The sequence below is a fragment of the Scomber scombrus genome, chromosome 19 (assembly GCF_963691925.1).
Source record: "Scomber scombrus chromosome 19, fScoSco1.1, whole genome shotgun sequence".
Taxonomy (NCBI): Eukaryota; Metazoa; Chordata; class Actinopteri; order Scombriformes; family Scombridae; genus Scomber; species Scomber scombrus.
Window position 1 is genome coordinate 18,024,636 of NC_084988.1, and position 11,939 is coordinate 18,036,574.

Consider the following 11,939-nt stretch of genomic DNA (forward strand, 5'->3'; position numbering starts at 1 on the left):
TTCCACAAATTACATCCTGCGGTGTGGTTTGACTTCAAATGTGTATCACAACATTCAAGAACCTGCCTACCCCCATGGAGATTACCAACTCAAGAAAAGTACTCCACACATCTGTAATGTCTGTCCGTAATCTGCCGCCATAGGAAAGAAAGCTATGATGATACTAATCTGCTCAGTGTTTAGACTAAATAAAAAAAGGGTGTGAGCGCAGTCGTTGAGGACAGACCGGAACACACCGGAAAGGTAAAATCTGCCACATAGGAGATGACAGAGTCAACTGAGCATGTCATCACATGTCAGGGGGAAGGCTGAGCTGTGCTCCGCAGACAGGAAAACAGTCATCTGCTCTGCTTGTGTAATGCAGACAATTTGCTCACGAGAGTATTCGTAATAACCTGCGTTAAAGAACAGGATCAAATAAACATGTTGACAATAGTTATAGAACATAATCCATAGAGAGTAGAGGATGAATTCGCACTAATGTTCACCCATATGGAAAATTCAACAGTTGCCTTTAGGGTGACACTTTAAATGTCAAGTGCTTTTAAGGTTATTGCACATTTCTCTATATTACATCTTCAAATCAGTTTATTGGCTTGACAGAACATTTTCCCCACCTCACACTGCAATTAAACTATTGCCTGTCACTTACACCAACCAGAAATCAGTAAAAAATGAGTTGTGTGTCCTCCATCAAAACCCCTTCATTGGTAAGGGGTTTTGATTCTTCTGTCGAGCTTTCTAGAGTGTGCTTTATTGACAAGTGGCATTACATACACATGGGGCTGAAAGTCATCAACAAAGTCCTGGAGGAGAGGGTGGTATGTAGAGAGAGACTTGTAGTCTGCTGTTAGTGTCTACTCACAGCTCATAGGCTGGCTGGGCAGTTTAATGTGTCCCAATCTTCTCCTTCTGCCAGGATTACAGTAATCAGACCTGAACCGAAAAACAGCAGATCCCAGGCCTACAAGGAGTGCACGGACAGGCTCAACAAAGTCATGTAATTGTGGGAGGGTTCAGGGGAGGACAGGACAGAACCCTGCAGCATACTAAAAAGGAATTAAAAAACAGTAGCTTACTCTAAATCTCACTCTCAAACAAAAGTAGAAAAAGAAGTGTCAAATAGGTGAAGATTGTTTCACTATTGCATATTGTTTATTATATAGTTGGTCTAATTTTTGTATGGTCCATACAGGCAAATTAAAGCCTCATACTCAGCATTACTAACATTTAGCACCTAAACAGATCATCAATCAACAAAAAAACAGGATCAAGCAACTATTTGATAATCAATGAATCATTTAATTTACTTTTCAAGCAAAGATGCAAAATAGTCTCCACTTCCAGCTTCTAAAATGTCAAGAAAATAATCTGCAGATCAATAACGAAAGCGATCATTAGTCACAGCCCTAACAACCAGCCCCAATAACTCATGACTGTTGTTCTCTTTCCTTGGCCTGTACAGTAGTGGTAGCAAGTGGAAAAGGGCAGCATGATGAAGTGGATCCAAAGCTGGGACGACTCAACAAATACAAGAATCCATATTTGTTTTAAAAACCCAGGTGGAATAATGGAGGGAGAATCAATGTTTGTTGGGCATCTCAAACACAGATTTTATCACACTCACAAAAGCTTTACTATAGAATTGCCAAGTTGAGTACTGTGAACAACATGCTAACTGTTTGATAATTATCCATTCTTCTACTAAGCCAGGTGGTGCAAGCCTGGAGCAGCGACAACTACAGCCTTTAGTCCAACCTGTTCGCAAAATCTCCACCCAAAAGCTCTGAGGCTCATACGGGGATCAACCCTACAGTATCACAGAATCTGGGCCAACCAGCCTTGACATCATACTACTCTTTACCCACCCACCCTGACCTCAAAAGGGGAGGGGAAGCTTGTGGAGTTCAGCAGAGCAAAAACAGCCGTACACTCACTTTAAAAAGTGAAATCCTGACTCCTTTGCAAGTGAGATCAGCAAAGGACAAATATTCTTAAGATATATTTATCTATCTATCTATGACAGTGAAGCATTTCTCCTCATAATTACAGCTAATTTTGTTCTTGTGTAATATAACATGTTCATAGCCAGAAGAGCAGAAGATTAGTATGGTGTTTCACATCAGCTGCAAGTTATAATTATAGGCCTAATGGGTGTGGGTATTAGTGAATACACTTCAATAGTCAGGCCTGTAGGGGTGCAGTGTTTGTTTTTGACGTCAGACGTGTGATCTATAGGACGTATGATGTGATTTAATGACTGGATTTAGCTACATGCTCTGAAGCTATGTTTTTTTAAATAAATGCAGTCAAAGCTTAACAACTTCAATAAAACTATCACGATGCATCAGTTGAGCATTATACAATACAGAGAAGCATTGTCCACCACAAAGACTAACATTACACTCCTAGTAACGCCCCTTCTAGTAAAGCAGTATGATGATTTTCACATTATAGCCATTATGACCTTCATTAGGAGGTGAAAAAACAACAAAATACTGACAAGACCCACCCAGCTTAGGAATCACTGGACACAATGAAAGAATGTAATATTTGAAACGCGATGTCCATTTGAAAAACAGAGGCAGCCTCAGTCTTGGCTGTCACTCCTAAATGGTCCCCACCCCACCCAGCGAGCCACACCAAAGCACTGTGAGAGCCCGACATGTCAGCAGAAGAACACTTTTTAGTGTGTGGTGAGCAGTGGATAAGCGGCTGCTCCACGGGGCTTTTGTGGAGTGGTTGGATGTAAGCTCTCAAGGCATTTTCATATGAATAGAGAAACTCAGTCAGATTACAATGAATGACCACAGGAAGCTGCAATAATCTTGATTATCTGAGTTACTGGCCATCGCTCTGACTTCAAAGGGTGGAGACGGCCGCTGAGGCCATGATTGCCAGTGATCCTTGACTTCACTCGCCCTTCTTCGGCTGCTGGGAATGTTACCATCTGTAGTTCAATGCATGCAGCACAGTGCTCGTGTTTGAGTAGTGGGGTTCAAGTCGTGGCAGGGAACCTTTACGACATGTCATCACCCTCTCTCCCCCTCCCTGCTAATGTCCTGTCTGTCTATACTTTCAACTGTCAAATAAGGGCAAAAATGCCTTGAAAATGATGTTTGAAAACACTGAGCATGACTAAAATGTATCATGAAAAATCCCACCAACTTTTAAAATGTGCTAAATTTATCTGACATATGTTCCCAGATGTGAAACAAGTGTGAGTTATGCAATTGGTTTCACACATCCACCTGCACAAGAGATGTGGTCTTTTTCTCCCAGCTGTTGCTAAACTATCCAAGTTGCTAATCCATGTCTTATCACAGTGGATCCCTTGGTGAGTTTGTGGATGGACAGTGAGTCCATAACTGCATTTCTAAAAATGAATGGTATGCTCTTCTGCTTGACTGCTGTGTACTCTGGCACCACAGGCTTAGTCATGGTAAATAGAAGGCATTTCCATGAGTCACTGCTGGCAAAGTAGACCAAGTTCCTTGTCACAATTACTTTAGCAATTAGTGATTTCTGGCATTTCCCCCCACTAAACTACATCTGTGAAAGGGGGAAGATATTGCAGTTTGGTCATGTTTTCAAGCTGATGATAAAAGAGGCTGATCAGATGCAAACATACTGTCTCAACAGTCATGAAAAACAGCATTGAATGCCAACATCCCTTTCTTCAATAGACCAGTGACAGCTGTCGTTCATGGGCTACATTTAGCTACAATAAAAGCTTTGTCCGAGCGGTATCTGACAACATCTGCAGTGAAAACTTGATTACAACACTGTGTCACACAGAAAGGAGCCTGTGTATTCACCTGGGTGCTTACAGAAGAAAACTGCAGTGATTTTAAATGAGGGAAAAATGGTTTGTGCTCCCTGGACAGCCTTCACTAAGTGTAATTACAGTAAGAGGAACTGAGCATCTGTATTCTCAGTATGGCCACACAGGCTATTTGCTAAACAAATCACCAGTGGCGATTGCTGTGTACATGCATGTCAGTGTGACCCCTTTAATGTTCCAGCTCACACTTGTACTGGCCGTGTGAACTGGACACGCATGTCACCAGACAATACAGATGAAGATCAAAGCTTTCTTTATATTTAAACCATATTTTAGACTATTGTCTAACCTTTATAGATTATTAAAAGCACTTGCCTTTTGTTGCACGGAAAGGGAGCTACTTAGAAAACAGTTTAATTAAATTATAGTTTTACTACCTGTTTAGGCGGATCTTCCAGTTGACTGGAGCTAAGCAGCCCTTTCACTGAGGAATGCTATGCATGACTACTTGAATTTGTAGTTGGGCTGACTGCTCCAGCTAGGAAAGACTTCCACAGTTATAAATGATTTTACATGCATGTAAAGTCCACATTAACTCCAGTGTTTACTATTTATACGTTTTGTATGAATGGCTTTATGGTTATTATCAAGGTTGCAAACATAACATGCTGTTTCTTCAGTCTTATTAAAGTAAAAGCCTATCTTGCACCTGCAATTGCATCCTTGAAGGGAGACAGTGGGGTCAGAAAGTGTGAAGTTGTGTTCAAAACTGACATTTCTATCAACATTTTACAGGGTTACAACCAAAGGATACATAGTATTGTCCTATCTAGTTAGTGCATAAAACAAAATGACACTGAAAAAGTTGAACAGAGACACTTACATTTTTCACAACAGTTGATTTTGAGATAAGGATGCATTGATTAGCCTACATGTGCAGCAAAAAATAAGTATGTGTCTAATTTCTGGAGCTGTTGTAAATTAGTTGACTGTGTTGGCAACTTGGCAAAGTTAACTGAGGCGCCACGTTATAGCCATCTCCCAATACACTTTTTTTAAGATAAAAGTACACTTAAGCCACTGTAACACAAAAAGTGAAACATATTACATGTTTATTATCAAAAAAGATAGTCTAGCGTTACTGCTCACTTGAACTAACAGTTAGCAAAACAGTTAAGTTAGGGATATTAAAACTTTGTTAGAAACAATGAAAAAAGTCCTCAACTTACCATTTTATGACTTTTGCCAAGTGAAATTACTTTACCCCTTCGCAATAATACTGTGCAAAGTGTTAAACGTAGTGCATTTCGGACTTCAACACCGCTTTAAACACATCAAAACACATCCAGCGTACGTCTACTGTCCTTCTTTTAACTTCACTCTCACCGATGCAAGCTGACTCCATCCATGGAAAACCCTCTACCTCCTGTTAGCAGCAGATTGGCCGGCGAATGGACTCGGTGAAGCTCTGATTGGCTGTGAGAAACGTCAATCAAGCAACCGACGTCTTCTCCGGTAGGATCAGACAGAGCCTTTCCGATCTGCCCACGTGACGTGTGAGGTGGCTCCCCTCAATACAGCTGCAGCTGATGTTGGATGAAAGTTTGTCTGACTGTATGGAGCATGTTGCTAGTAAATAAACTTCCACATTTATTTTGCAAAGAAGAAAGAGTGTATTATCCCTTATAAATGAATCATTTTCAATACTTATACATTAACTTCATCAGTTTCTCTTTATTACACTGTATTGAAACAGTAACACATTCTAATTTGACGTTCGATCAAATTATTGACTGATGTAAACATAGTAGCTTTGAAACTTTTATTTCTTCATGTTTGAAATTGAGTGAAAATTAGGAATATTATAGGAACATAACTAGGAATATGTAGTTCAAACAACTTTTTTGGTCACAAAGTTAGAGTTAATAGCACTTCTCTTAAATTCAAGAACTTTTATAACATCTGGAACATTCATACCTTAGCTCATTTTGGAATGTATTTGTTTGCTGTGTAAAATAAACCAGTAGGAAGGGGTTGTGTTAATCATTTTGGAAAACTAAATGAAACACATGGATGTGTTGCCAAATGAGAAAAACATAGTAAACATACTTGGGGAAATAATTGCTCGTAGTCTGCCACCAAGTGGCGAATGTTCTACTGCACATGCTTGAGATGAGGAACTAACAAAACCAAGGGACACAATTTGTGAACATTTTATTTTATGTCTCAAAGTCAAACAAACTCAAAGTAACACAAAATTCCCAACACAAACATGATGTTGAATATTTTGGTATAAGACATAAAACCAAAAAGGGAGTCTTCCACAACTCATAATGTTACTCAGATGTAGTCATGACAAACTAAAAATGACAGGAAAACCCAACACTATCTGATATTAGTAATATTTGTTAGAAATGTTAGGCAGTAACTAAAATAATCAAAATACTTTGCAGTGTAAATACATTTACACTTGCTGTATGACGCACACAAAAGCACCAAACTGGACAATGTATGGCTTCATCTCAGTCATCCCGAAGCCTGTTTCATGAGGCAGATTTACAGTTATCTTGATAATGCTGCTGAGTCTAACCCGACACAGTTCTTCATCAGTCCAAGTTTCAGATTTGAAGGGTTTCTAGATATTACTCAGCCAAGTTATACAGATAATTCAGGAAATCTGCTTCTTGGAACAAACACTGAGTAATAAAAAGCCCAGCAACAGCTTTTTCACAAATCAACTGTTCAATAATCTCTGCAGTGGACTCATTTATATACTTTGCTGGATAACTCTGCATCAGCCCTCAGCTCAGGAGTTGAAATGTATCCAAGAGATGCTAAAAATTAATATACATTAATACTAATACTAAAATGGAAATGTCTAAAATTGAGCTATTAACGAAATTGGATGTGGGTTATAGTAGTGATGCTGTTTAAACACACACACTGAGAAAAGGAAGAAATAAAAAAAAAAAAGATCTGAAAGTTTGCACCTCAGAAACCATCAAACTATAACTAAACTAACATTGTTGTTTTGTTGTTGTAGTATTCTTGAAGACGCCCAAATGTTGCATGTTTGGAATCTCCTGAATGCTTACAGTAAACTCTTCCAACACACTCATCCAAGCAAACAAAAACATCTTATGCCAGTTATGTGACAATGAACAAACCCAACCCTCATTTCCACAACAAGAAAGCCATTGTCTGAAAAAAAGTTAAGACATTTTGATGTGACATGAGTAGAAATAAATATTAAAACAAGACAATGTTATCAAACACTTCTAATCTACACTAGCTTGATTCACAATATAAAATAAATCATGATCAAAATATTGCATGGTAATTTGGTAACACTGTTACAGTTTCGTCACACTGCATCTCCATTTTGGACAATAGAGCCTTTGTAAAGTTGACCAGTCCCGAGCTTTCGTCTGTTTAGAAATCTACTTCACGAAAACCACCATGATAATCATTTCCCTTTCTGCCGAAAAAGGATTCACAGTCCAAAAAAACACCAATGTGACTGATGAATTGACTAATCTAATTGTTCACTTAGCCTCTAATAGCTTCCACTACTAACTTGTAAGACCTCAAACTTGACCTAATTTTCCAGCATACGCTGCTCAATCAGTGTGGAGTAACTATGTTGCAAAAGCAACAATAGAGCTGTGCATGACCAAGGCCACATTCTTGATGTTACTTCACTACAGAGTTGTTTGATGATCCTCCTCTGTGTCTTCATTCACATCGTATCTCCAAGTACGTTACTACTAGACTTCTTCTACCTGTGACATAAATAGATATAACCCGTCAATAGCATGAGATCAGAAGAAGCTGTGGGCAGACAGAAAACATAGAAAATGCACTGCTTCTTAAAGCAGGTCAGGCTGTAAATAATGTAGGTGTACAGAGGCCTCACTTTTTGTTGTGTTGCTTTAAACTTAAAGAAGTCAAAATATGTATATCCACAAGCAGGCTTTTGCTCCTAAAGAACAAGGTTTTAATTTGTAGGTTTGTGCTTCCGAATGGTTCTTGCAAGAACTGCTGTCATGTGTATTTTTGCCTATTGTGTATAAATAACCAACCCTATGACTGATTTCACAATATAGTGTGCTCAAAATGATGCAAACATACAGCATCCCACTCCAAAGCCATACACAACCACACCTACCTATTAAAAGCTAACCAGATGGGAAATTAATATTCTTTTTTTCTCCATATTGTCAAATCTTTTTAGGGCTTTTTAGATAAGTGAAGTCTACTTATAGGGTCTTAGGGTCCAAATATGTAAAAAGAAAGTCTGAATCTGATCAAATAAATCTTAAAATACTCAATAAAAATGAATTTAAAAAACACAGCATCATTCAGACAGAGAATGATCTCCTTGGTACTATTCAACTGGCATGGGGTTTGACAGAAACGGACTGGCCCTGTGTGGATCCATTGACCGGTGCCGGTTTGTTTTCAAAGTTCCAATCCACTGGGTTGAGCAGCTGCATGGTCTTCTTGTGTGTCCAGATGGGGTTGATGATAAACGTAAGCAGAGCCAGGCCAGTGAAGAAGAGCAGGTTTTGGGGCAGGGACACATAAGTGATGAGCTCTCTCCAGTGGGTCAAACTTACCCACCACATGTAGTAGGTGAGCACCATGCGACAGTGGAACATGTGGATCATCACCCACTGGTTGGTTCTCCAAAACAAGCTGCGGGCCCAGCCGGCCTACAAGGAAGGGAGAAATATGAATGGAGACAATGACAACTAAGGTTTTCAATAGCAGTTTTTAAATAATGTTCAGTAAACAGTGTTCATCTTCATCAGTGTGAAGATCCCAAAAGTGTTTAATTACATTACATAAAGCTAATTTACATAATTTTACGCAGCTTTGATCTTTTCTCAAGTCAAATCTGTTGGTAAAAGGAACAGAAACTTTAGGTTCTGGGTCAATCTTTTTTTTAACAGAACTTCCTCTTTCTAATAATAAAAAAGTGTATCTCTTGGCAATCGCGATAAGCACAAGACCAAAGAGGAACTAAAAACCTGTTGACATTTGGAGGATTCTTTGTGATAGTTGACACAAATCTGTAATAAAAGATTATCAACAAGCAACATCAGATGCTATTAGTAAATCCCCAGGACTTTTGTAATATGATTACATTTACCAAACAAAGATTTGGTAACTGCAGTTACCGCCCAAATGTGGCGAGACAACATTGCAAGACTTTGCAACCATTGCAAACATTTGTAAATTATGTATAAGTGGGGACAAGTAGTTTCCCTCAATATAAAAGCACTTAATTCCTTACCTTCAGTAACATCCAGGATATACATGTAAATGGTGTGCTCATCTCCAGTAGCAGTGTAACCATCGGCAAAAAGTGGCCAAGGGAATCCCACACCACTGCCCCTGCGTATCCTGACAGGGCGAAGAAATGGTGCGTCGCCAGTGGGAGGTCAAATGACCAAAATACCACACTGGAGGCATGTAATGCTACATTCTCAAACAAAAAGAAACCTGTGGCTGTGAGGACATTGAACCATGACCAGTCCTCTTGTCCCCTCACTTTGTCTCTGGTTAATGCTGTGTCTTCAGTTAGTGCCCGGAGACCCGCTACACTACTCTGGATGCCAAACGCTGCTCGAGTTGCTGCAAGGTTCCAGAAAACCTTCTCTTTAGCTAGCAGGGAGCAGTAGGTACGAGACAGTGCCGTAGACAGAAGGTGGGAGAGGAGGAATATTGCTGTATAGAAGGTAAAGCCAAGGCCAATGAGCTGGAGGCGGTGATCCCATGAGAAGTATTCTGCACTGGGCTGGGAGGAGGCTTCAGCAGGAGGCAGATGGCTGGTCTGCTGCTCAGGATCCATGGTGTTTGAGGGAGGTTATTGGAGCTGAGTGGGTGCTCAGCTGCAGGTGTGGCTGTGAACAGCGCCAGGCACATGCCTGGTTTTAAGTCACCTGCAAAACAAATGATAAGCTGCTGGAAAAAAAACAAAAACAAAACACTGACAAGCTCCACTGAACACCATCCACCAAGCACACATTAAACTCATTAATGTTACTCTGGCTTTATCCACATGCTCAGTTTACATAAACTCCATTAAATAACATGTATATGTCGTTAAATGTACATGTTTACCTTATATTTACCTTGTTGTAAGTTGTAACGTTATAGCCTCACGAGTATTTGTCAGCATCTCTGTTAAGAGCGTTAAAACAACTTGTAACTAATGCTAAGTACAAAAACAAGCTTGACAAAGAACAAAAAACATCGTATTATCCCTTGAAGCCAAACTTTTATCCACCAAAAACACAATGAGCTAGAGTCAAAAGTCAAGTTAGCTGTGTCCTAAAATTAGCACAAAAAACACCCCGACGACAAAATATGAGGCCTACCAAAGGGTAACAAAATGCTTATAAGTCAAAAGCAGTAATTATTACTCACCACAAATACATACCGTCCGGAGACACTTGTGAACACTGTGTGCCTGAATAAACTTCAACAGGAAAATTCACATCATACGACTCCAATTTGATCACATGACCATCAAACAGGAAGTAACACCCATTTTAAACTTCCTGACATCCCATTGGTCAGCGCCGATCAAATCTGTGTCAGCGTCTCATCCTATTGGTTATAGTCAGACACATGCAGAAATATAATATAACAGTTTTATTAAACGCAATAAATGCTGCATTGCCCAATATATCTACAACAATAGCCCTACACTTTAAAGAATGATGAATCATTTATAAGTATCATGATTTGATATTAGTGATACAGTATACTTGATAACATGGTAAAATGTTGTTTAATCTATAAAAGTGTGTGCAAAACTTTTTTTTAGATAAAAACTCTTTCTGTGTCTGCTTATCATGTCCACCTCCACTAACACACACAAGAACAGTTGCTTAACTGAATAGCTGAACTGTACTGTTATCAAGCTGGATTTTACATTTCACATCCCTTTTTTAATACCCGCACGGGTCACTTTCATATTTTTTATCAAACTGGATTTAACATCATTGATTGCATTCAACCTCAAACCAACCATTATTCCATTCTGTAAATACATTTAAAATTTGTCATTTAATTATCCCTTTGTTTATTATAATTATCTTACTTTTGTTATAGTTCTATTCTTCTATGTTGTGTTTGTGGGGGTGAATGCCAAGACACGATCGTTGTGTGTTTGCATACTTGCCTAACAAACAGATTATGATGAGGTTAAGAGCAAAGTGCACACTGTGGTCAACCACTCCAAACACACCCCACAATAAAAGTATCAGGGCTGGAGAGAGCATGCTATTTAGTCATAGGCCCTACCTGCAAGTCACAAATGATGAAGCCTCTTATGAAATAAATAATGTCATAATAATATCAGCAATTGTAAAACAAAAATGATACCTTGTTTTATTGACAACTGGGGTGAAGTACAGACAAATACTACTGCAACTGTTAATTTAATCCATGAATTTCTTTCTTTGTCCAGCAGGGGGTGACTTGAACACATGTCACAGGACAATATAAGTAGTTTAAAGTTGTATTAGTAGTTAGTAGTTCTAAGAGTTTTGTTTTTTTATAGATGTGACCTAGCCCTGATTCTTGTTAATGAATGGTGTCCAGAAAATACACATATTGAATACTATAAAATATTTGTAAAATTAGACATTTAATTGAAAAAAGGAACACAAATTTAAAAGGCTGTGCATGCAACTAGTAAACTAACACGTCTGATTTATATCATTTGGGTGGATAATCCTTTGTACATGTAGAGTGTGTGCTTGATTGACATCGCCCTGACCCACCTGTTAGTTTTCTTGGGTAGGACAGATTATACCTTTATCATTCTTTTTAGCTCAAGTAGATTGATGACCTCACATAGTTCCCAGCAACTTCAACCTGAGAAGAAGTCTAATCAACCCGAATAAAACGATGATAAAACACCTGTTTGTATTTGCAGACCCTTTATGACTAACAATAATGTGGAAGTTTAATGATATGAAATTACATTGAAAATACAGTCATACAGTCATAGGATTAAATTAGATGAACATTACAGTAGCAATGTGTGCTACACTTGCCTACTGTCAAAATGAAAAATATAAATATTGCTCACAACTGTCTTGACTTGATCTTCAACAATATTGGCAATCAAGCATCA

At 38.7% G+C, this 11,939-nt stretch overlaps 2 protein-coding genes across 5 annotated transcripts in view; both read right to left on the minus strand.

The window, feature by feature from the left end:
* Positions 1 to 5,071, minus strand: part of arhgef10 (Rho guanine nucleotide exchange factor (GEF) 10) — a 50,030-nt gene extending 44,959 nt beyond the window's left edge. The window contains exon 1 of the mRNA XM_062439901.1: positions 5,014 to 5,071. The gene's annotated coding sequence lies outside the window, so the exon portion shown is untranslated. The remainder of the gene's footprint in view (positions 1 to 5,013) is intronic.
* Positions 1 to 10,288, minus strand: part of cln8 (CLN8 transmembrane ER and ERGIC protein) — a 157,218-nt gene extending 146,930 nt beyond the window's left edge. The window contains exons 1-4 of one of the 4 annotated variants that reach the window (XM_062439831.1): positions 10,220 to 10,276; positions 9,925 to 9,973; positions 9,084 to 9,754; positions 5,984 to 8,499 (exon numbers count right to left, since the gene is read on the minus strand). In XM_062439831.1, coding sequence (XP_062295815.1) covers positions 8,176 to 8,499; positions 9,084 to 9,641 — 882 coding nt within the window. In that variant the 5' untranslated portion in view covers positions 9,642 to 9,754; positions 9,925 to 9,973; positions 10,220 to 10,276 and the 3' untranslated portion in view covers positions 5,984 to 8,175. Of the gene's footprint in view, positions 1 to 5,983; positions 8,500 to 9,083 lie in introns of those variants that run through there. The other 3 variants (XM_062439832.1, XM_062439833.1, XR_009927433.1) reach the window with 3 other exon arrangements.
* Between the last annotated feature and the right edge of the window lie 1,651 nt (positions 10,289 to 11,939).